The 24,200-nt window shown below is 52.0% G+C and overlaps 1 protein-coding gene across 9 annotated transcripts in view; it reads right to left on the bottom strand.

The window, feature by feature from the left end:
• Positions 1 to 24,200, bottom strand: part of Vrk3 (VRK serine/threonine kinase 3) — a 40,127-nt gene that overhangs the window by 6,723 nt on the left and 9,204 nt on the right. For 4 of the 9 annotated variants that reach the window (XM_008845123.3, XM_029569302.1, XM_029569301.1 and 1 more), the window contains exons 2-13: positions 22,936 to 22,998; positions 19,955 to 20,094; positions 17,492 to 17,641; positions 14,625 to 14,819; positions 13,428 to 13,492; positions 12,447 to 12,513; positions 11,182 to 11,266; positions 10,440 to 10,545; positions 8,650 to 8,742; positions 5,882 to 6,014; positions 4,143 to 4,263; positions 247 to 305 (exon numbers count right to left, since the gene is read on the bottom strand). In XM_008845123.3, coding sequence (XP_008843345.1) covers positions 247 to 305; positions 4,143 to 4,263; positions 5,882 to 6,014; positions 8,650 to 8,742; positions 10,440 to 10,545; positions 11,182 to 11,266; positions 12,447 to 12,513; positions 13,428 to 13,492; positions 14,625 to 14,819; positions 17,492 to 17,641; positions 19,955 to 20,093 — 1,213 coding nt within the window. In that variant the 5' untranslated portion in view covers position 20,094; positions 22,936 to 22,998. Of the gene's footprint in view, positions 1 to 246; positions 306 to 4,142; positions 4,264 to 5,881; positions 6,015 to 8,649; positions 8,743 to 10,439; positions 10,546 to 11,181; positions 11,267 to 12,446; positions 12,514 to 13,427; positions 13,493 to 14,624; positions 14,820 to 17,491; positions 17,642 to 19,954; positions 20,095 to 21,248; positions 21,472 to 22,935; positions 22,999 to 24,040; positions 24,084 to 24,200 lie in introns of all 9 variants that reach the window. The other 5 variants (XR_003851418.1, XR_003851419.1, XM_029569303.1 and 2 more) reach the window with 4 other exon arrangements.

Below are 24,200 nucleotides of genomic sequence, written 5' to 3' on the forward strand. Positions count from 1 at the left end.
AAAAAAAAAGAAGAAAAACAAACAAGACCCTAGATCCCATCACTACAAACAAGAATCATGTGCATGTGTTTTTCAATACTGTTAATGTTTGGACTCATAAAAAACATTTTTGTGTGTTTTCCTACAATGGGCACATGCTACACATACAATCTGGAAACTCAAAGCAAGCAAGCAAAATGGGTGAAGAGATGCCCTGAGCACCTGGTCCCCAAGAGGCCTGCCTGCACCTCCCCCTGTGGGATGTACCTGAGGTCCCAAGCCAGCAGCTGTGCCGTTTCACGAGGGACTCGGGGGCATCCAGATACCTGAGAGGCAGAAGCCCAGAGGAAAGGGGAGTGACATGTTAAAAGAGTGTTCTACACATGCACATGCGCACAGCATAGCCCACACTTGTCATAGGTGGCATTTATGTTCAGCAGATTTGCTGTGAAGAGGGACTTAGAAGCCTCTGTTCCCAGCAGTCTCACAATCAACCAGTATGTGACCTCAGTATTTTATTCTTGTTTACTTTTTAGTTTTTTAGATAGGGTCTCATGTAGCCCAGGCTGGCCCTGGACTCCTCTATGTAGCAGAAGATGAGCATCAGATCCTCCTGCCTCCACCTCCCGGGTGTGCACTACCACACCTAGCTTATATGGTGCTGGGGATGGTACCCAGGACCTCCTGCATGCCAGCCCAGAGCTTCACAAGTGGAGCCACACCCCAGCCCACAGATTTAGTTTAAAAAATATTCTATCATTATTTTTGTAAATGATACTTAAAATTATTTGTACAATTGTTTCGATAGCCTGTATGTTTACTGGTGTGTGTGTAGTGCCTGTGAAGGTTGAAATGATGACAAAGCCACCATGTGTGCTGGGAGTTGAACCCAGGTCCTCCAGAAGAATAGCAAATACTCTTAATCCCTGAGCCACCTCTCCAGCTCCTTATCACTATTGTTTTTCAAGTTATTTTTTTCATATTTTATTATTTTTAAATTTTATGTGTATGTGTGAATTGCCTGCTTGTAGGTAAGTGCACCCGTGTCGTGCAATGCCCGCGGAGGAGAGAAGGGGCTGTTGGATCCCCTGGAACTGGAGTTACGGACAGCTGTTAGCTGCCATATGGGTGCTGGGATTCAAACTGGGGTCTTCTGCAAGAACAGCCAGTGTTCTTAACCATTGAGCCATCTCTCCAGCCCCAGTTTTTCAAATTATTTTGCTTCTATGTGTATGAGTGTTTTACCTACATGTAAGTGCACCCATGTTATGCAATGCCTTAGGAGGACAGAAAAGGGCATTGAATCCCCTGGAACTGGAGTTACAGATGGTTGTTAGCTGCCATATGGGTGTTAGGAACCAAACTCAGGTAAGAGCAGTGCCCTTAACTGCTGACCCAGTTCTCCAGTCCCTCAAGCCATACCTCACACTGTAACTCAGTGGTGAGGTGTGTACTACTCCCACAGAGGACCAGCACACAGGTCAGGTGGATGACAACCATCTGTAACTCTAGCTCCAGGGAATCTGATGCCTCTGTCCTCCTCTGGCACCTGCACTCATGTGTACATAACTACACACATACACATAAAAAAATTATAAAATTAATTTAAAAACCAAGGTAGAGGGCACCAGGGAGATGAAGAAACGACACCCAAGGTTGGGATGTCCTCTAACCCTCACATGCACATGGTACACACATACCTCTATACACATGCATATATACACATGCACTACCCCCACATACACACAATAACTCAGTAACTCTCTCACACATGCAAGCAAGCACATGTACACACACACACACACACACACATACACACACACACACACGCAGAGGAACCTGTTGAATGAATGGAAAGAGCACACTCCGTGATGTAGTGGCTCAGACCCTGGCTGAGTACCAGGAACCAGGCATGATGCAGCACCGCCCCTTGTGTCCCTTTAAAAAAATGTTTAGACACGGTCTTCCTGAAACCTCATCTGGGCCTGGAGCTCGATATACAGACCATCCTAGGCTGCCCTGGATCTCACAGGAGTCCACCTGAGGTGTGCGCCTCCATGTCTGGTCCTTGTGGCCTTTTCTGTTACTGCACCAGGTCCCCACAGGACACCGAGCTTAAGGTGAATGCTGGCCGTCTCCTATCTGCTCCGCATCCTGTGGGTGGGTGTCTATGTTATCTAAAGTGCATCCTGTTTGTCTAAAGTCTCAGGAAAGGGGGAGGTGGGAGAGAAATCATTGTAGTGATGGGGGAGTCAGCATGGCAATGTGACTATGGGTTCTGAGTCAGGGGAAGTGTGGGGAAGAGGAGAGGGCTCAATCCCAGGGAGCCTCAGTGTGACTCCTGCCTGCAAGAGCAGGGATGGAGACTCCCAGACCTGATTCCCTCTGTGTCCTCACTGCACACAGACCCTTAGGAAACCTGGACGGATGGATGGTTGCATGCAGAGGTCAAATGCCCATTTCTCTCTGCCTAGGCACCCACCCCCCGGGAGGCTACTGGGGCTGACCTTCTGTGGGGAAAGGTTTCCTGCAGCCTGTGGAGGAAGATTGTCTGCTCCCACAGTGCCCTGAGCCTCTTGTCTGATTTCTGCTGTGTGTCCACTTAGCCCAGCAGGTCTGGAGACCTCTGTGCACACCTGAGCCCAGGATGGCTCACATGGCATTCCTTAGTCACTCAGCACTGCGTGTTTCTTGGGCACCCTTGAAAAGAACTCCCTCTTGCCAGAAGACACTGGGGACAGAATGTGGACACAAGAAGATGGATGGGCTGGAGGGGTCGAGGATCTCTGCCCAAGACAGAAGTCACCATGTACTTGGTAAGCTGATGTGTTTGGGTCTGCCTTGTCCCTGTCCCATAGAGACACCTACCAACCCGCCACTCTTGACCCCTTAGCTTTTGGGGTGCATGCTCACTCCAACTGTGCTTCCCGGTCTCTATTGGCTTCAATTCAAAAGGAAGCTGTCCTACTGCTATGAGCTAAACCCAGCAGCACCTGCTGTGCACGTAGCATGGAGAGAGACAGCAGAATTGATGGGGGCAAAACTATAAGTGAGCCAAGGCACCCCAAGACCTAAAGACAAAAGAGCCTGGTGGTGTGTTCACTAGACAGCTCACCATTTTCCCATGACACGCACTTTCCCAGAGACCTCATCGTCTTGTGGGGCTTTAGCTGATACTCCTGGAGACAGCTAGAGGTCTGACCTCCGTTTGGCCCAGCTCTACAGATGTGGACGGCTACTACTTCAGCCTTCTGGGCAGCCCATCCTCGATGTGTCTGGCCTCTGTTGGTACTGGGATCCTAGAGGACACCCAAAGGGCCAGTGGTCTGCTGTCCTCGGTGCTGAAGTGCACCCTCAGCACAGCACCTCTTCCTGCTGTCCACGGTGCTGAAACCCGCAGCACAACACTGAACCCAGCACCCTGCTGTTCATGGTGCTGAAAACAGATTGCAGGGCGCTTCCCTTGGAACTGGCCTCCCCGCTGTCCTTGGTCCTGAAACAGACTTCTGTGTGCCTCAGTAGCACGGCTTTCCCGCTGTCCTTGGTGCTGAGGTGCACCAAGCAGCTTTCCCCTTCAACTGCAGGATCCGTGCTGTCCTTGGTAGTGAGTAGCACCCCAGCACTTCCCTAAGCCAAGTCTTATTGGCTACCCTGGCTATACCCACAGTCCTAGCACAATTTCTCCCTCTGAAGTGACTTCCTGCTGTCAATGCTAAGTGCACTTGCCAGGACCCAAGGTTCACACGTGGAGGCCAAGGCACTAATTCTAGGATACGAATGCTGGGTGGCCCATGGGCGCTGGACCTCAGAGTCCTGCCTGGCTGTGAATGAGTGAGGCACGATGTCTTGCATATGGTGAGCATGAGGCCCTGTGCAGAGTGTGTCCTTCTTCCCTTAATCCATCACTCCCTTGTGGCTCAGGAGCCAAGTGCATGGTGCCTCACAACAGAGAACACAAGAGGTCAAGCTGCCGCCAGGGACTGAGGCTCCAGAACCCATGCTGTCTCCCGCTGGAATGCACAGCAGGGCACTCACTGGAGGCAGCACAGGGCTCTGTGGGAGGCCGTCTCCCCATCCTTTCTGCTGCCTGCTGGATCTGAGCTCCTCCCTCACCTGCAGGGGTATTTGGACCAGAACTGGGCTCTGCAGACCCTTGGACTTACTTCTGTTTCTGCTTGGTGATCTCCTCGGTGTTGGGAAGGCAGTCTGTCCACGGCAGGGACCCATAAAGCCACTTAAGCATACAGTAGCCCAGGGCCTGGAGGTCACTGCGGCGGGAGGGACCTGGGAGGGAGGGGAAGAGGCAGTGTCTCGGTCTGAATGCTTGATCTCCTCATGCATCTACCCACTCCCCCACCATTCAGCCATCACTCCTGCCCCCCCACCATTCAGCCATCACTCCTGTACCCCCCACCATTCAGCCAGCACTCCTGTACCCCCACCATTCAGCCATCACTCTTGTACCCCTCACCATTCAGCCATCACTCCTGCCCCCCCACCATTCAGCCATCACTCTTGTCCCCCTCCCCATTCAGCCATCACTCCTGCCCCCCCACCATTCAGCCATCACTCCTGCCCCCCCACCATTCAGCCATTGCTCCCGTCCCCCCACCATTCAGCCATCGCTCCCGTCCCCCCACCATTCAGCCATCACTCCTGTACCCCCCACCATTCAGCCATCACTCCTGTACCCCCACCATTCAGCCTCTTTCTCTCCATTGCTCTCACATGCTCAGTCACCTTTCACCCCCTCTCTCCCCTCCCATTCATCTTTCATTAATATATTCATGCAATGAGTCCTCACTGCCATGTACCAGGCCCAACCCACCGCAGACAGACAGGAGAGTCATAAGTTCCATCTCCAAGCAGCAAAGTGAGAGAAGACCACAGTGAGGGGTCACCTCCTCACAGAACATGCAGGGCCCCGCAGTGAGGGGCCACCTGTGTGCTGTGCTACCTCCCACCCCTGGTGCAGAGACACAGGCACCAGCTCTGCTGAGGAGCTTAGTCTGGTGGGGGCATGCTGGCAGGCAGAAGGATGGCTGTAGTACTAAGGGACTTGAGAAAGAGGGGCTGGAGAATCTGTTCCGGGATTGTGCTGGATAGCTTTAGTGTCAACTTGACACACCTGGGTTGAGGGAGCCTCAATTGGGGAATTGCCTCTATTGGACTGGCCTGTGGCCATGTCTGAAGGGCATCTTCTTGATGAGTGATGTGGGAGGGCCCAGCCCACTGTGGGTGGTGCCACCCCTGGGCAGGTGGGCCTGTGTTGCATAAGAAAGCAGGCTGAGCAGGGGCCAGGGGAGCAAGCCAGTAAGCAGAGTTCCTCCATGGCCTGTGCTCTAGTTCCTGCTTCCAGGTTCCTGCCCTGAGTTCCTACCTTGGGCACCCTGATGAACTGCGACCTGGGAGATGTAAGCTGAATTAAACCCTTTCCTCCCCAAGTTGGTAGTGGTCAGAGTATTTTGTCACAGCAATGAAGAACAAACTAGGACAGGGATGTTGTCTCTCTCTGCACACTTCCTCTGGGTAACCCAACCCTCTCCTGGGATCAGTGCTTAACTCCCATGATACTACAGAGGTCTGTACTCCAGTTGTGAATACCCCCATCCACAACTGCCATTCCTGGGTGCCCCTAAGGCAACGCTCATCTTCCAGGCCTACACAAGGTGGGGAATCCCACCCAGCCTCTGGAATACCAGGACGCGCTGGCCTTCTGCTCGCTGTCCTTGGTGCCAAAGCAGGCCCCACAGCTCCTCACACAGCCAGGTCACTGTCCATATTTTGCACCATGACCCCTTCATGCCCCTCACATGTCTGCTGTCTGCTGTGCACAGCTAAGAGCCCCTGGAGCTGCCCAGGGTGAGAAGTCGTAAAGGTCTCCAGTCCCGTGTCCTCTCACCGCATCCTTTGTGCAGGTCCACGCTAATGAACTCTAGGTCCCCCTCGTGTGGGCTCCTGCTGCCTTCTTTGTAGGCCACGTGTTTGCCGCCTGGGCAGTATCGGAAGGTGAAGCCATAGCCCACCAGAGTCACCTGTGAACATAAGACTGAGGGTTAGGAGCACCACCTCTGCATCAGAGACGCCAACGGTGGGCGCAGGGTCAAACAGTCCAGCACCACAAAGACACAAAGACAGCCATACCCATTGCTCTGGGCCTCAGGTGAGGCTGTGCATTGTGGAGGGTGAAGCATGTGGTTGGAGCTGCTCACCTCGGGTGGCCAGGAAGCAGAGAGAGCAATGGCTGGGAAATGACACAGATGGATCCTTCACAGGATTGCCCCCAGTGCCTCGACGCTTCCAACTAGGCCCGCCTCATGATTTCCAGCCCTCCCCATAATACTATCAAATCATGGCTCCATCAACAGACTGATGCACTGATACAGCCAGACCCTCCCGACTGAGCCATGGCCAAAGCTTCTGAACCCTGGACTGGGTCCAAGTCTCTAACACACGAGCTCTTTTGTTTTGTTGGCCCATGGTCTTGCCTGGAAATCCCAGCATTCCTTCTGCCTCAGCTTTGGAAGTGCTGGGATTCCAGGCCTGTGCCACCACACCTGCCTCAACACACAAGCCTTGGGAGAAACCCTTTACACCAAAATTAGAACAGTGATCATTTTTTTGAGACAGGGTCTCATGTAGCCCAGGCTAGCCTGGAACTCCCTATGCAGCTGATGACCTTGAACTCCTGATCCTCCTGTCTCCCATCTCAGTGCTGGGATGGCAGGTGTGCGTGGCTGGTTTAGGCACTGCTGGGGATGGAGTTCAGGGCTATGTTTATGGCATACCAGCACTCAACAAACTGAATTGCATCCCCAGACACAAAGGTAACATTTTTCACACCCCCAGCTACTCAGGATACAGCATTAGCAGTTCAAGGCCTGCCCAAGTTACATAGCATGTTCAACACAAGAACAGCCTAGAAACAGTGAAATTCTGCTTCAAAATAAAAATAGAGCTGGGTGTGGTGGCACACTTTAATCCCAGCACTTGGACGGCAGAGGCAGGTGGATCTTTGTGAGTTGAGGCCAGCCTGGTCTACATAGTGAGTTCCAGGACAGCTGGGGCTACAGGGAGATTTCGTCTCAAAAAGATCAAAAAAAAAAAAAATTAAAATTTTATTACTTAAAAAAATATTTTATTTAGTATTTAATTTTATGTGTATGAGTATATTGCCTGCATGTAGGTAAGTGCACCCATGTTGTGCAATGCCCGTGCAGGACAGAAGAGGCTGTCAGATCCCCTGGAACTGGAGTTACGGACAGTTTTTAGCTTCCATGTGGGTGCTGGGATTCGAACCCTGGTCTTTTGCAAGAACAGTCAGTGTTCTTAACTGCTGAGCCATCTCCCCAGCCCCCTATTTATTACTTTTATTTTATGTATATGAGTGCAATGCCTGCATGTGTGTAAGTGCAACTGTCGTGCAATGCCCTTGAAGAGGCCTTCAGATCCTCTGGAACTGGAGTTATGGACAGTTGTTAGCTGCCACGTGGGTGCTGGGATTCAAACCTGGGTCTTCTGCAAGAACACTAGTGCTCTTAACCACTGAGCATCTCTCCAGCCCCATCACAGTTTCCTAAAATGTGAGGCCACATCACTGAAGGTGGGGACTGAGGTGGGGACTGAGGTGAGGACTGAGGTGGGGACTGAGGTGAGGACTGAGGTGGTGACTGAGGTGAGGACTGAGATGAGGACTGAGGTGGTGACTGAGGTGGTGACTGAGATGAGGACTGAGGTGGTGACTGAGGTGAGGACTGAGGTGGTGACTGAGGTGAGGACTGAGGCCAGGTGACTGAAGGTGGGGACAACAGTGGAAGGTTTGTGAATGTGCAGTGACCAAAACTCACTTCAAAGTCAACGGGGCATCCACTGGCTGAGGTGGTGACTGAGGTGAGGACTGAGGTGAGGACTGAGGTGAGGACTGAGGTGGTGACTGAGGTGAGGACTGAGATGAGGACTGAGGTGGTGACTGAGGTGGTGACTGAGATGAGGACTGAGGTGGTGACTGAGGTGAGGACCGAGGTGGTGACTGAGGTGAGGACTGAGGCCAGGTGACTGAAGGTGGGGACAACAGTGGAAGGTTTGTGAATGTGCAGTGACCAAAACTCACTTCAAAGTCAACGGGGCATCCACTGGCATGCACAACGTTAGTCTGAACATAAGTGTGCATCAACATATGTGTGCATCATGCACTGTGCCGACTGTAACACCACACAATGTCAACACCTGGGGTTGAGTTTGAGATGCTCCTGCTACTAACGGCAGCTTTCACAGTGGTTTCTGCTCTTACAGAAACAAGATGGATTTGTCACAGAAACAGGCTTCTAAAGTTCTCCTGCAATGACCCCTCGGCATCTAAGCACCAAATTAGTGTAACTTTAGATCCTACTGTGTTAGACAAACAAGTACATCTAACCCATGAGCATGCAAATTGGCTACCATCTTTAGCAAATAGCAAAGCTGTATGTATACCAAAGAGCTATGTCTCTGTGTGTTCTTGTATGTGTGTGTTATGTATGTATATACATATGGTATCTGTGGTGTGTTCCTATGGTGTGTATGTGTATGTCTGTGTGTGTGATGTGTGTATGTTATGTCTGTGTGGTTGTCTGTGGTATGTGTCTGTGTGGAGGCTGTGTGTCTCTGTATGTGGTATGTGTTGGCTCTCACCTGGCTCAGATCCTCTGGGTTCACAAAGACGTTCTCAGCCGTCAGGTTCCCGTGCACATATTCGTTTTCGTGGAGGAACTCCAGCGCATCCAGCTGGGGAGGAAGGCAGGCACTTGAGGTAGTGTGACCAACAGAGTCATGATGCAGGCAGGCAGGCGAAAGGCCTCTGTTGGGAGCTATTATTTTAAGCACAGCCATTGTGTGCACTGAGCTGTGGCAGGTCTCCTTGACTCTAGAGTTTGTGTGTTTTGCACACAAGTATCGAATTGTTCTGCCAAGTCAGGAAGAATGTATTGATATTCTAGGGAGGACAGGTAAACGGTTGAATTCACAACAAGTATTTGACCGTTCCTTTACTCTCAGGAGGAGGTGGGTAAAAAGAGTTGTTGGTGCCAATTCAGCTAAGCAAACTGGCTATCTTGATGTTCTACTGTATAAAAAGGCTGAGCTAAGATAAACCGGGGCTGCAGTCTCTACTGACAGTCCTCCCAAGTGTCTTTTCTCTGTCTCTTGTTTTTCTTTCATCCTCACTCCCTCTTTCAGGTGCTGTTCGCCTTGGCAGGCTGGCACCGGCAGGCCTCACTGCCACCCTGGGACCCATGCAATACTTGAGACTGGGGGTAGGTCTGCCTGAGACTTTAGGAAGTCCACTATGCCAGCATGCCTCACCATGGCTCTACCTAGCCCCCACAAAGGATTCAGCAATAAAGATCATGTTTGGCTTTCCATCTATCTCCTGTGCCTGAGCAGACTGCAAAACTAAGAGAGGGACTTAAGTGTCCCTCTGCAGAGGAACAGCACCGTGAACACTGGAGGTCTCCCCAAGAGAAGCGGCCTCAGGTAAGTCCCTCACTGGGGGACTCTAGGCAGGGGCTCTACCACTGAGCCACACCCTAGCCCCTCACTGGGGGATTCTAGGCAGGGGCTCCACCACTGAGCCACACCCCAGCCCCTCACTGGGGATCCTAGGCAGGGGCTCCACCACTGAGTCACACCCCAGCCCCTCACTGGGGGATTCTAGGCAGGGGCTCTACCACTGAGCCACATCTCCTTCCCAGCAATTTCTTCCTTTATCTCCAGCCCCAAGTTTTCCACTGAACGCTGAACTTTCAGAAGATCTGTCTGGGTGTCCATGGCATCTTTGTATCACCAGGCCCCTCTTAGACTCCAGGGCTGAACCTTCCATCTAGTCCTGCTTGATCTACTTCCACAATTTGTCTCTCCTCCAGCCAGGACAATGCGGGTTCCATCCTCTCCCACCTTGACCTTCATCCTGCCTCCAATCTCCGTGCTCCACCCTGACCCCACATGGCCCCAAGGGTCTTTCTGCTCCTCATCTGCCCAATCTCCCCATGGCTCCAGTACCCCCTGGTTAGTTTCATCTGGTGTTTGCATCCCTGTGGGTTCACTCACTGGTATCTCCTGCACCCCACCCCCGCAAACCAGTCCTCCTTCATGAAACAGGGATCCTTGCTACTGGAGCACTGTGGGGTGTCCCCTCCCACCTGCCATGTGGGCAGGCTGGGTTGCTGGACAAATACTCAGTGATCAAGAGTCCATCTCCACACATGCCTCTGCCTAAGCTGTCTCTGTGGCCTGGAACGCTCTCTTCCAACACACCTGCTGGCCTGCCACAGCTCGCCCTCCTGCTGGGCCCCCAGGCATTGCTGATCTTCCGGAGTCATTAGAACGACTGGAAAACTGGTGCCAGGCCTCTGGGCAGAGGGAAGTGGGGCTGGCCTCAGAGATGAGTCACCCAGCCACTGAGAGGCTGAGACCTGGGTACTTACCAGCCTGCAGGCCACCTGGAACACACACCTCTCTGACACGGTGTGCTTCGGGTGGTCATCCAGGGCCGACTGAAGGCTCCTCCCCAGGCTGGGGAACACCAGGAACCTGGAACACAAGAGCTCTTGGGAGCTGGAGACACAGGACACCAAGACCCCTCAAGATGCCCCATGGGGACTGGGCAGAGGGGCCAAGCTCCTGCAAGGTCCCCATAGGTAGTGGGCAGGGTGAGCTGGGAGACATGCACCTCCCAGGAGGATGCCCTCTCAGCTGACGGGGGCAGTGGGTCTGGTCTACACCTGTGTATTTCCCTGTTAGTCCCACCAGGGCTCTAGGACAGGGAGCCTGAGGGTTTTGCTCCCCTTAGTTCTAACCAAAACTGTAAATAAACCCTTTTCCTTCCTTCCTTCCTTTCCTATCTTGGGGTTCTCCACAAACCGCAGATTACAGTCTCACTAGAGGTTAGTGTGGTCTTCATCTCTCCTCCCTGTGCCACACTGTACCTTGCTTTCATCTCCTCCCCCTCTGCTCTCCCTCCTCCCCGCCTCAGCTCCTTCCCTCCCCTGGGCTCCTCCCCAGCTAGCTGCACAAAGGCCAACAAGGCAGTTATGAGTAGAGGGACTCTGCTGAACAGCTGTGCAGGTCACTAGTGTCTGTACTTACACAGGAGCCACCTTTGGTGCAGTCCCAGTTCAGACCCCAATTCTCCCCTGGATTCCCATTCACACAGGGGCCTTGGCTCACCTGTACTTGTCCTGGTGGAGTCCAAAGCCCACACAGGTGGGAATAGCCAGCAGCGGGGCTGAGCGCTGCCGCTTCCATTTGATCACTGTGGGCGGCAGGGGGGCTCCAGGTCAGAGCCATGGGGTGCCAGGCCATGGGAACAGCAGCCCCTGCAGCAGGGCCCAAGAGAGACCCAGGGGCTCCCCTCTGGCCCTTGTGGGAGATGACAGCTTTGTGGTGGGTGACACTGAGAAGGGGTGGGCACAGGGTGGGCACGGCTGCTGGTGGCTCCTGAGCAGGCATGTCCACACCACTGGGACCTAAGAGTGACAGGGCGGGGCTGCAATGGGGCTTGGTGGTAGACAGCTGGCCTTGCATCATGCAGGAAGCCTTGATTTCCAACCCCAGAGCCACACAAAACCACTGTGTGGTGCAGGACTATAACTCTAGCACTCAAGAGGTAGAGGCAGGAGGATGAGGGGTTCAAGGACATTCTGGGCTACGGGAGGTGATATTGCAGGTCTGAGACAGCCTGGGCTACATGAGACTCTGTCTCAAAGAAAGGAACAAGGTAGGGAGGGAGGGAGGGACAGAAGAAGGGAGGAAGGGGGAGGGGGAGGGGCAAGAGGCAGAGGGAGAGGGGAAGAGAGAGAGAGGAAGACGGGGAGAGAGTGAGCATGAGTAAGTGAACCAGTGATCTCTGAGTTTATAGGCAGGGCTGACAGGATGAATAAACCTTAAGCCAGCCATGGAGTCACTGAATTTTTTGTCTTCTAGGGTCCCTGGGGTGATGCCAAAGGAGTGGAGGGCTGAGTAGAGGCCAGGAGCCGGCTACCCAAGGCACCCATGTGGGCTGGCAGTTTGACCACTGCCTGTGGTATAAATACTTCCCACCTATCTGCTTCAAGGCAAGCAGAACCACTGGACTGAGTGGGGTTAGAAAGAGGCACAGCAGTGTGCTATTTCCACCATGTGACAGATCTCAGGACCACGTGAGTTCAGGAGACAGAAAACGATTAGGAAGTCACACACTGCGTGCTTGTTTTGAATGGAACTGATCCAACTTGGTTAACGTGTGTAAGTGGGACTGTGACTTTCACCACTTATCTCTCCAGAGCTGCTGCGGGCTGGCCACCTGTCCTCTGAGGCTTGAGGACAGGACTAAGTGGTGGGTAAGGGTGGGATGCACAGCTGGCCTTGGTGGGTGTGATGTTCACAAGGTGGGGGGAAGCTGGTTGCTGTGAGGAGCTGTACCCCTAATTCTCCTGCCTGCTCCCGTGGAGTACCTTGCAAGGGCTTGGCAGCCCGCTGGAAGAAGTTCTGCTCATTGAAGAGGCGTCCGTCCTTGGAATCCTGGGGGTGGGGGACAGGAGGGCAGAGGCTGTCACACCGAAGTCTCTTAGACAAGGGCCCCAGCTGACCCCAGGGCAACACCAGCAACCTCAGGTTCCTCCTGTCCCCGCATTCCAACTTGTTCCGGAGCTGCCACCCAGCACTTTTCTTCCTTGGTGGCTTTTCAAGTAAGATTCACAAGTTTGCCTAGATATGTGGCCCTCGGCTAAAAACTTCATTTCCCAGCTTCCTTTACAAGGAGGCCTGGCGACATGACTGACTTCTGGCCAAAGATAGTGAGCAAAAGAACTGCCATGAGTTCCAGGCCAGCCTGGGCTATGTATTGAGAACCTGTTCCCCTCACCCGCAAAAAAATTCTGGGGTAGTGGTCCATACTGCCGGGTTATGCCCTAAGAAGGCTGAACCACTCTTTCCGATTCCTCTTCTTGCTTCCAGCTAACCAGAATGCAGATGTGAGGGCAGGAGCTGGGGCAGCTACCTCAGTCCATGAGAAAGAAGTTGAAAGTAGAGGAAGCCAGACAGAGAAGGAAGCTGGGGACGCTGTCGCACCAACCAAAACTAACAGCTGAGCATGGTGGTACCTGTCTTGTCTCAGCACTCGGGAGGCAGAGGCAGGCAGGTTTCTGGTCTATGTAGCGAGTTCCAGGGCAGCTGCAACTACAGTGAAACCAAAAATAAAAGAACCAACCAAACAAAAAGCTGAGCGTGGCCCTCAGTCTCCATGCCCTGTGAGGCTCTTGGTAGTGGCAGGTGGGCTGTATGGCAGGGGGCTGCCTGGCCAGGGTACCACAGCGCCTCACAGGTGGGATGGGGGGGCACATGCCCAGGCTCCAGGCTCAGCTACTGGGGCTGAGGTTGAAGGTGTATTTGAAAAGCCCCAGGCTCTCCCCTCTGAGCTGCCCAGGGTCACTCACCAGTTTGAGCGAGAATCTGTGCTTCTGGGTCCTAGATTCACAGGGGACAACAGAAGCAGGCTCAGCTGTGGAGGGGCAGAAGTGAGAGCCTGAGGGAGGGGAGCGGCAGTCCTCAAGCTTCCCAGAACCAAGAACCAGTTTCCTGCTTCTAATGAGAAAGTACGTGCTTGGTGCTTCCCCCACTTCTTTCTCTTCAAAGTACTGGAGATCAGATCCAGACCCTTGTGCATGCTGGGCACATGTGGTTAGTTATAATTGTTGGCGAGATACAACCTAGAATCACCTGGGAAGAGTCTCAATGAGGGACTGTCTACACTGTGTCAGCCTGTGGACACATCTGTGGGGGATTGTCTCAATGAGGATAACTGATGTGGGAAGACCCAGCCCACTGTGGCAAGGGACTGTGTGGAGAAATCAAGCACAGCACAGCAAGTGGGTGAGCATGCACACACTTCTTCCTGATCCTGACTGTGGATGTGATTGGCTCCCTCTCGTCCCCCTTAACTCCCACCATGAAGGCCTGTGACATGAAATTGTCATCCTGTGGATGTGATCAGCTCCCTCTCGTCCCCCTTGACTCCCACTATGGAGGCCTGTGACATGGAATTGTCAGTCAAAATAAGTACTTTCTTCCCTAAGTTGCTTTCTTCAGGATGTTTTACCGAAATGACAGAGATGAAACAAGAACCACACCACCAGCCCCCTACCACACCACCAGCCCCTGTGGCTAATCCTGTCAACTCAAGGGACTCAGAGGCATCTAAGAGATGGGTGAAGCACATTTCTGGGTGTGGCTGTAAGGATATTTCTAGTCAGGATGATGTCATAAGGGCTCTGACCTAACAGATGGATCAATCCTTTGGTGGATTCAAATATGATGGTGGGATTGGAAGGTGGAGCGAGGTAGCAGGTGGAGCCCAGCTGGAGGAAGGAGGTTGATGCGGCGTTGTCCCTGAGGGCCCTGGTCTAAACCCCTTTTCTCTGCTTCCTGGATGCCCTTCTCCACCACGCTGTCCCCATCGTGATGGACTAGATCTCCCCCCCAAACAAAACCTGTGCCCAAGCCAACCTCTCTTCCCCAAGTTGCTGTCCTGGTGTTCTGGCTGCAGTGATGTAGAAGCCTAAGGTAGTCCTTGTCCTGGTGCCCTGCAACCCGGCCCTGCACACTGGGATGACATGAACTGGGACAGCATGTACCTTCGTAGAGAATGCCCTGGTTATCCCGGGTCTGGAGGGCCCCCAGCCTCCAGCGCTGCCCATTCTTGTCTGTCAGCTCTGTCCCCATGGGCAAAGCCTTGAGTGAGGTGGTCACCCGGCTCCGCTTCAGTGTCTGTGGGCTTAGCCTGGTGGACTGAGGGCTGCTTCGAGGGGTCAGGGGTCTGCTGCCGGAGCCTGCAGGAAGATGACCCATAAAGAGAAGGCAGCACGGCAGAGAGGCAGCACCCGAGATACTGTTCAGGTGTGCACGGGTTCTTGGTGCCTGCAGGTCCTTGGTGTCCACAGGTCAGGATCTTTGTGAGATAATGCAGGTCACTTATATGCAGGCCACATCTGGACCCCTCAGTGTGGTGGGGAAGTCTGACCTGGACATGGCTGGTCAGAATCAGATCTGCGATGGAGCAGAAGTGGGCTATTGAGGAGAGAGAGATGAACTCCTGGAGAAGTTAGGGGAGGCTTAAAAGGAGGAGGCTACACCAAAACAGGGTCTTGTTGGCTGAACAGAAGTTTGCCAAGGAGAAAGGACATAACAGACATTCACCCAAAGCACCCTGAAACAGGGTTTGGTGTGTAGGGGATCCAGAAGTGTGTTAGACTCAGACCTGACTGACCTCGAAGGGACAGGGAAGAGAGGGGCATGGGGTGGACAGTGGTTTATGTTTTTTGAAACAGTCTCCCTGTAGCTCCAGCTGGCCTGGAACTTGCTATGAAGACCAGGCAGACATGATCTTGTGCCACCACACCTGGCTTCTCAGACTTCTATTGCCCAGCACTGGCAGACCAAATACAGGTAAGTGTTGTGGTTCCATCCTGTGATAGTTTGAATGAGATGTCCCTGACAGGCTCCAAGTATCTGAACATTTTGTACCCAGTTGGTGCTTCTGTTTTGGGAGGTCTTAGAAGGTGTGGCCATGCTGGAGGAAGCATGTCACTGGGGGCAGGCTTACAGAGTTCTTAAGCCTTGCCAGATCTCCAGACCCACACTGCTTCTTGTGCCTGCTTGAAGATGTGAGCACTTAGCTTCTGCTCCTGCTCCAGCCACCTCTGCCTCCGTTCCTCCCGCCACGATGGACTCGCCCCGTTGGAATCGTAAGCTAAATAAACTCTTCCTTTTATAAGTTCCCTTGGTCAGGGGCTGGAGAGATGGCTCAGCGGTTAAGAGCACTGACTGCTTTTGTAGAGGACCCAGGTTTGATTCCCAGCACCCACATGGCGGCTGTGAACTGTCCTTAACTCCAGTTCCAGGGGAATCCGAAGCCCTCTTCTGACCTCCACAGCATTGCATGACATGGGTACATTCACATACATGCAGGTAATACACTCATATACATAAAATAAAAATAATAAAATATTAAAAAAAAAGTTCCATCTATCACAGCAACAGAAAAGTACCTAATATACATCCACAACGAACACCCAGGAGAGGAAGAGAGGCTGAAAGGGACAAGGAGCCTAGAGAGACATTCATGGATAGACATGGGCAGCTTCAGCAGCTGAGTGTGGGAGAGAGGCCTTGTAAAACATCCATGGGGCTCAGGAGGGGTTCCTAGAGACAGAGCCTCTAAATAGTGGAGAAGAGGGTCCTGGCAGGGAGGAAGAGAGGTGAGGGTGCCCTGTGCTGAGGGAACAGAGTTAGCAGAGCCCAGACATGGACAGTCCCCCAAAGTGGTCTTTCTGTTTACTGGGATGTGGAATCAGAAACTCAGTACATGGTTTAAACGGCTAGACATGGCTGGAGAGAGTGTTCAAGAGGTGGGAAAAAGAGTGGAAGAAACTGCTTAGAAACTAGATGTGGTGACAGTGGCTTGTAATCCCAGGATTTAGAGGGCTGAAGCAGGAGGATCACTCTGAGTTCTGGGCCAGCATAAGCTATATGGTGAGACTCAAAAAACAAACTGGGCTGGAGAGCTGGCTCAGCAGGTACCAGCACTTGCTGCTCTTGCAGAGGACCCAGGTTTGGGTCCCAGCACCTGCATGGTGGCTCACAACTGTCTATAACTCCAGTTCTAGGGGATCTGATGCCCTCTTCTCATCTCCATGGGCACTGTACATATGAGTGCACTTACATACATGCAGGCAAAATACTCATATACATTTTTTTTAATTTAAAAAGCAAAACAAATGGGGCTGAAGAGGTGGCTCAGCAGCTAAGAACATTGCAGCTAACAACCGTCCCTAACTCCAGTCCCAGGGGATCCGACGGCCTCTTCTGTCCTCCTTGGGCATTGCACAACATGGGTGCACTTACCCACATGCAGGCAATACACTTATAAACATAAAATAAAAATAATAAAATATTTTAAAAAAAGCAAAACAAGCAACCAAACAAAAAGAAACTGTTTAAAACAGCACAGAATGACAGATGGTGGAAGATGGGGGGGCCTCACAGAGAGAGGAGCAGTGAATGTCACGGCAGTGTGTGGATTGGACAACAAGTGGCTTGGGGTGTGGAAGGCCCCTGTGGGGGTGGGTTGGGAGACAGCAGATGCTGGGGCGGCGCTGGGGTGAGGGTCCATGCAGAAGTGAGTGGCTGATGCTTCAACTGGAACAGCTGCCGCTCTGTCCCAAATACTGTCTTATACTTTATTTTCAATTGTGTGTTTATGTGTGTGGGGATACATTTGTATGAGTGCAGAGCCTGCAGAGGCCAGAAGAGGGCATTGAGTCCCCTGGAGCTGGAGTTACAGGTGGTTGTTAGCCACTGTGTTGGTGCTGGGAACCAAACCCAGGTCCTCTGCAAGTAACCAGGGCTGTTAATCACTGAATCATCTCTCTGGGCCCTGGTTCTAAATACTGTCAGATGACCTGGCTTTGTCCTATCCAGAGTCAGATCAAGCCCCACTCACCTGTGGATCTCTCAGGAGAATTCAAGGTGTTTCCAGGCTCAGAACCATCACATTCAGAGAGGAGAGTCGGTGGGAGAGAGGTGACGGTGTGCGACCATTTCACTTTCTTGGGGGAGGTTTCTGGACTGGAGCTCAGCCCCCTCCTGGAGCCTGAAGACGAAGCACACACAGATGAGGGTTATGAAGGCTCCAGGGAGCCCCAAACCCACCTGCGGCTCCACGTCAGCCTGCTCTCTTCTGACCCTCACAGGAGACTCTTGCTTCCTCACCACCCTCATACAGGGGCTGTTTCTTTCCTCTGCCCCAGCCCTCCACATCCTCCACCGCTGGTCACTCTCTTCTGTCTTCTAGGTTCTTTCTTTTAAACTAAAGTAGGTATTATTGTGAGTGAGTGCAGGTGCACATGTGCACATCTGGGACAACTTTCAGGAGTCACTTCTCTCCTGTCACCCAGTGGGTTCTGGGGTCTGAACCCAACTCACCAGGCTTCTGTGGTAAGTGCTTTGCTGAGCATTTCACCTACCCAGCAATGTTTTTTAAATTTTATTATTATTATTATTATTTTGGTCTTTTTGAGACCTGTTGCCCCACCTGGCCTGGAATTCATTATGTAGACCAGGCTGGCCTCAAACTCACAGAGATCCACTTGCTTCTGCCTCCCAAGTGCTGGGATTAAAGGCGTGCGCCACCACGCTCGGCTTATTATTTTTTAAAATATTTTATTATGATTATTTTTTTGGCCTTTTTATGACAGGGTCTCCCTGTAGCCCCAGCTGGCCTGAAACTCACTATGTAGACCAGGCTGGCCTCAAACTCACAGAGATCCACCTGTTTCTGCCTCCCAAGTGCTGGGATTAAGGCGTGCGCCACCACGCCCAACTATTTATTATTTTTATTTTATGTGTATGCATGTATTGCCTACATGTAGGTAAGTGCACCTGTGTTGCACAGAAGATGCTGTTGGATTCCCTGGAACTGGAGTTACGGTCAGTTGTTAGCTGTCATGTGGGTTCTGGGATTCGAACCTGGGTCCTCTGCAAGACCAGCCAGTGTTCTCAAGCATTGAGCCATCTCTCCAGCCCCATATTTTATTATTTTTATTTTATGTGTATGAGTGTATTGCCTGCACATATGTGAGTGCACCCGTGTCGTGCAATGCCACAGAGATCAGAAGAGGCCTTCGGATTCCCCTGGAACTGGAGTTAAGGACGGTTTGTAGCCGCCATGTGGGTGCTGGGAATCAAACCCAGGTCCTCTGCAAGAGCAGTCAGTGCTCTTAACCACTGAGCCATCTCTCCAGCCCATTTTTTTTTTTTTGTTTTTGAGACTGCATCTCATTACACAGCCCAGGCGGGCCTTGACCTCATGATGATCCCACCCTCCTTCCTCAGCCCACCAAGTACTGGGACTACAGGCATGTGTCACCACATCCAGCTTGTAAGGAATTTGTTCAGCTCTACTCTTCACTTCATGGATTCTCTGATTCTCCAGCTGTATCAAGTCTGCCGTTTACACTGTACACCGAGTTTCTGGTGCAGTGGCTATAGCTACACCTGTATTTAAAGCACTTTTGTTCCTTTCTTTGTTCAAACATTAAACATGCTTTGTAAATACTTGTAAATTTTAATTATTTTTGTATAGTTCTTCAGACAGAAGTCACTCTGCAGCCCAGGCCAGCCTCAAACTCATGGCGACTCTCCCACCTCAGCTTTGCAAGTGCTGAGGTTACAAGTTACCATGCTTGGAAAATCTGCTAACTCTAAGGTGATTCCAGACACCCTCCAACTTCACTATGACCACCTGCAGCCAGGTGACACAGCCAGCATCACAACGGTCACGATGATGACTATAAGGGACCACAGAGGTGCTGGCAAGATGGCTCAGTGGGTAAAGACACATTCTGTAGAGCTGATGACCTGAGCTCCACAGCCAGGTGTGGCACAAGGACAGAACTGACTCCTGTAAGTTGTCCACTGACCTCCACTGTGCACCCTAGCACGTGTGCACCACCATAACACACTCACACCCTCCACATGCACACATAAACACACTTCATGCACACATACACACAAACACACACAGATACACACATGCGCACACATACACAAAACACACACACACAGAGACACACATGAACACCTATGTCTATATAGAGACATAGACACACATATGCACACACAGGTTCACATATACACAGATACATACAGAAACACCCATACATGCATACACATTCACACAATACACCTCTGCAGAGACACAAACACATATGCGCATGCATACAGGTACACACACACATGTGCACACATAGGTACACACATGAATGCACAAGCACACACACAGGCTCAGGCATGTGCACACATAGACATAGGCATGTGTACACACAGAAACACACACACACACACACGCAGGCATGCACCTCCCCAACCCCTGCTGTAGGGATGCACTCCCAGCACAGGCTCTTACCGTGGAAGGATGACGCGAGTGGCCTGGGGAAGGCGGAGGTGCTGGCCTGCTCCTCTGCAGGGAGCGTGCTGCCACAGTAGGGGCAGAACTTGAATGTGGCTTCCACGTTTTTGCCACAGTTTGGACAGAAGGAGATCATGCTGTGGCAGACAGAGAGGGGACAGGCAGTGGGAACCCTGTCATCCATGCAGGGGAGCTGTCATCTAGCTCCTAATGGTGAGAAGTCATTACACTGTCAACACATCTCCAAAGGGGGTGGTCCTGTGTGTGTTTGTGTTTCCTTGGGCACCATCCACCTTGCTTTGAGTCAAGGTCTCTCTGGCCTGCAGCTCGCCAGGCAGGCAATGCTGGCTGTCCAGTGAGCCCCATATGTCCCGGCCTGCCTCCCCAGTGCTGGGATTACAAGTGTGCACCACCATGCCTGGCTTTGCATTCAAGTTCTGAGGATGGAACTTGGGCTCTCATATCTGCAGGGTCCTGGTTAGCTCCGACTGTCAACCCAGCGCAGCCTAGAGTCATCTGAGAGGAGAGCCTTGATGGAGGAGTTGCCGAGATCAGCTTGGCCCGTGGCAGGTCTGCAGGGGACTGTCTCGACTGTTAACTGATGCAGGATGCTCAGCCCCCTGTGGTGGTGCCATCCCTGGTCAGTGGCCTGGGCTGTATAAGCTAGCTCAGTCTGACCTGGGGATGAGCCAGCAAGCAGCGGCCCCCACAGTCTCTGCTTCGAGCTCCTGCTGGAGCTCCTGCCCTGACACCCTCGCTCCTGGACTGTGACCTGCACGTGTAGACCCTTTCCTTGTACAGGTTACTTTTGGTTAGAGTTATCACAGCCACAGAGAGGAAACCAGGACACACTGCAGGTGCTCTCCCGACTGGGCTATCCGCCTTGACACCAGGCTGCGCTGCTGTTTGTGTCACATGACTTGGCTGCAGACTGCTGCTCAGCCTGCACTTTCCCAGAGGCCTGCCCACTGGCTGAGCTGGCAACTGGCTGTCCTGGCAACATGCCACCAGACACCTCCTGTGTCAGTCACCTCTCCCATCACTGTGACAGAGCACCCAATAGAAACAACCTATGGGAAGAAGGGTTTGTGCCGGTATGTGCATAAAGGAGCTTGCTGCCAAGCTTGATAACTTGAGTCTGATTCTGGGAACCCACACAATGGAAGAATTGACTCCTGAAAGTTGTTCTCTGACCTCCACACACACCCCGTGGCACATGCATGCCCCCCACATACACATACACACATTTAAGTTAGTGTAAAAAAACCCCACAAAATTCATGCAGACAAACCTCTTCTGGTCATGGTTCAGGTCCACCAGGGCAGGGGAGGCATGCTGGTGGAAGTGGCGGTGGCCCCAGTGGTGGGAGCCTGCAGCTGTGCTCACTCATGTCTCTGTGGACCAGGAGGCAGGGACCTCCAGCTTCACAGAAGCCCCTGCGTCTATGGCCCTGGGTCTGCTTGCTAGGCTCCATGTCAAAAGGCTCTCACAACCTCCCCAAACAGCGCCACCACCTGGGGACCAAGGGGGACACTTTGCACTCAGACTATGAGGTCTGATGGTCAGAGGTATTAACACCAGGGAGGACTCAGTTCTCCTCCTCTTCTTCCCTTCAGGCATTGGCAAAACTGAAGCCGAGGTGGTGACCCTCGAGCCAGCCAGGTCAGAGCTGGCTCTGGAGAGGTGCTCAGACTTGTATCAGTGAGGGATTTGTGTTTGTGTCAAGCCACAGCTTGGGCACTGTTTGTTACTGTGGCATCTTGGAGCCTGGATTGCCTAAAGCACACAGAGACCCTAATTCTTATGGAAGCAGCAGGGAGGTTTTATGTGTGTGGACTGTATGTGCATACATATGTATGCATGTGTGTGGACTGTATCTGCCTGTATATGTATGTATGTGTGTGGACTGTATTTGTGTGCATATGTATGCATGTGGGCTGTGTGTGCATATGTATGTATGTGTGTGGACTGTATTTGTGTGCGTTATGTATGTATGTATGTATGTGGACTGTATTTGCGTGCATATGTGTGTCTGTGGACTGTATCTGCATACATATGTATGTACGTGGACTGTATCTGCCTGTATATGTATATATGTGTGTGGACTGTATTTGTGTGCATATGTATGCATGTGGGCTGTATGTGCGTGCACATGTATGTATGTGTGTGGACTGTATTTGTGTGCATATGTATGTATGTATGTATGTATGTATGTGGACTGTATTTGCATGCATATGTGTTGTCTGTGGACTGTATCTGCATACATATGTATGTACGTGGACTGTATCTGCCTGTATATGTATATATATATGTATATATACATATATATTTATGTATATTGTTTTGAAACAGGGCATCTTGGTTACTTTCTGTTGCTGTGATCAAAAGGAGCTCAAAGGTGGGTGGTTTGTTCTGGCTCAGAGGCCATCATGGCAGGACACGTAGTGGTAGGAGCATGGTGATGGGAGTGTGAGGCAGCTGGTCATGTGGCACCCGCAGTCAGGAAGCAGGGACGGGAATGTGGTGCTCAGCTTGCTTCCTCCTTAAGCAGTCTGTGACCCCAACCCATGGATGGTGCTGCCCATGCTCAGGGTGGGTCATCCCACATCAAAGGACCTCATTTAGACACTCCCACACAGGCAGGCTCAGAGGTTTGTCTCCTAGGTGATTCTAGATCCTGTCAAGTAGATAGTCAATATTAAGGATCACACAGGCTCTTGCTGTGTAGCCAGGCTAGCCTTGCTCCATCCCCTGAGTGCTGAGATGGCTGATATCACCAGCAGTGGTTTTTGGTAATTCCACATTAAATGTATTTTCCTCAGCAGTCATTGGAAGAAGGATGGCCTCCTAGAAGCAGGTGCCTAACCAGGTGAGCCTTGCCAGAGCCTCTACTAGCCGGGAGGGAGGTCTGCCTGCAGCCTGGACAGGCGGCAGTAGGAACAGGCCACTGGTGGGGATGGGCCCAGAGGCAGTGGTACCTTGGTGGACTCGCAGTCTGGTTCTTGGGTTCACAGGGTTGGAAATTCCATCTTGACCAAGGCCTGGAAGTGAACAAAGAGGGAGAGGCTGACTTGGGCCAGCTTCACAAGCACAGGGACGCTCGCTGGGCACTGGCTAGGCAGCTAGAGCAGACTGCCCATTCGCTCATACTCCCATCCTTCAACCCCTGATCCTCCTCTTTCCACCTGCCGAGTGCTGGGATTTCAGGTGTGCATCACCACTCCCAGTGCACGCTGGTATCAATTTATAAAGTCGACATGAAAAGATGGATGGAAGTTGGGGGTGGGATGGGGGTGTGGAGAGATAGCTCAGAGGTTAAGAGCACTTACTGCTCTTGCAGGAGACCCAAGTTCTGTGCCAGGTACCCACATGGGTAATAACCACCTGTAACTCCAGTTACAGCAGATCTGATGCCCCCTTTTGGCCTCTGGGCACTGCACCCACATGATGCACATAAACTCATGCAGACATACAAGCATACACACACACACACACACACACACACACACACACACACAAATACATTAAAAAAATAATGGACTGGGCTCTTAGGCTGTAGGTCAGAAGGTTCTTACAGGTTCCTTTGTGAAGGTGATGTTCAGTATGGACCTGAGCCAGGAGACACGGGTGTTTAAACAACCGTCCAGCTCTTCTGCCCTGCCTCCAGCCTGTGCGAGGCTGAATCTCTCCTTTTTGCTACAATCACCTCCTAACCAGGATGGACACCAGATTCTACCCTGTGACTGTGGTTCATTATCAAAACAGTGGCACATGGCTGTTTTAAAGTTGGTTTTGTGGGCCGGTGAGATGAGTTGGGAGGTAAATGTGCTTGCCCAGACGCCAGATGACCTTAGTCTGATCCCTGGAGTTCACAGTGGAAGGAGAGAATCAACTCCTAAAAGTTGTCCTCTGACCCCATGCACAGCACACCTGCACAAACACAAGTGTGTGCGCGTGCGCACACACACACACACACATGTAATTTAAAATATTAAAATTAAGGGCTGGATGGCCAGGTGTGGTGGCACATAATCCCAGCACTTGGGAGGCAGAGGCAGGTAGATCTCTGAGATCAAGACCAACCTGGTCTACACAGCGAGTTCCAGGCCATCTGGGACTACAGACCCTGTGTTAAAAAAAAAAAAAAATTAGTGGCTGGGCGTGGTGGTGCACGCCTTTAATCCCAGCACTTGGGAGGCAGAGGCAGGTGGATCTCTGTGCGTTTAAGGCCAGCTTGGGCTAC

This window comes from Nannospalax galili, unplaced genomic scaffold, assembly GCF_000622305.1.
Source record: "Nannospalax galili isolate Female #2095 unplaced genomic scaffold, S.galili_v1.0 scaffold960, whole genome shotgun sequence".
Lineage (NCBI taxonomy): Eukaryota > Metazoa > Chordata > Mammalia > Rodentia > Spalacidae > Nannospalax > Nannospalax galili.